We start from the raw sequence: 870 nt of genomic DNA, 5'->3' as shown, positions 1-870 counted from the left end.
TATTGGCTTAGTGCGGACCACCCCACCTCCAGTTCCAGCTGTGCTCCCCAGGAGAAAGGACGGGACACGGCAGGTAATTTATATATAATATATATATTTACTCTTTAAAAATAAACCTTCGGTCCCCACTACCGCCTGTACAAACTACAAAAATAAACCTTTGCTCTCTTTGATATAAATAACTTAGATGGCGTGTTGGGGAAGGGGAGAGGGGAGGGGGGCTGCCCACCGTGCCCACGCCTGGCACGGGGACGGGGTGCCCGGGGCCACCCCAGCTCAGCGGCAGTGTCTGGGAGCCACCTCAGCGGGAGTGTCTGGGAGCCGGGGGGAGAGGGAGGGAGGGGGGCTTGGGGCCACGGGCACAGCGAACACCGTTGGAGTTAAAGTGCTGGGTAACGGCGCGGACGGTGCCCGGGATGGGGACGGGGATGGGGACAGGGACAAGGGCTGACCTTGGGGACAGCCCCACCGCATGGGGACATGGTGAGAAATTTGCTTTCCCAGAGAGATGTGTCCGGTGGCACCGTGGGTGCCCACGTGAGCGTGTGCTGCCGTGAGCACGCACCAGCATGTGCTGTCACCAGCGCTGAGCACGAGTGTGGCATGAGGGGGCCATGACCCTGGGACAGCTCAGGGGCTCGGCACAGCAAAGACCACTGCAAGGAAAACACCCCCCCCCAAAAAAAAAAAAACCCAACCCTGCCTGTGTGGCAGGAGCAACGGGCTTCCCGGCTTTACTGTAACACGTCCCTGATCGCCAGCCCTCCCACGCTCGCCGGTGGGGAAACTGAGGCACAGAGCAGCACGTCGGAAGGGGTGAGCTGCCTGTGGCCACCCAGCACTCCATGGAGTGGGGGGCATGAACCAGGT

General features: G+C 60.6%; 1 protein-coding gene across 1 annotated transcript in view; it reads right to left on the bottom strand.

Moving 5' to 3' along the window:
• Nucleotides 1-301: 301 nt before the first annotated feature.
• The window catches only part of PTCH2 (patched 2), a gene marked incomplete at its 5' end in the record, with an annotated part of 21,936 nt that continues 21,367 nt past the window's right edge, over nt 302-870 (bottom strand). Inside the window, 1 exon segment of the mRNA XM_009884854.1 lies at nt 302-314. Coding sequence (XP_009883156.1) covers nt 302-314 — 13 coding nt within the window.

The sequence above is a fragment of the Charadrius vociferus genome, unplaced genomic scaffold (assembly GCF_000708025.1).
Source record: "Charadrius vociferus isolate BGI_N301 unplaced genomic scaffold, ASM70802v2 scaffold163, whole genome shotgun sequence".
In the NCBI taxonomy this organism is placed as follows: domain Eukaryota; kingdom Metazoa; phylum Chordata; class Aves; order Charadriiformes; family Charadriidae; genus Charadrius; species Charadrius vociferus.
Note: the sequence above shows the minus strand (reverse complement) of the source record. Positions and strands in the feature narration are given on the sequence as shown.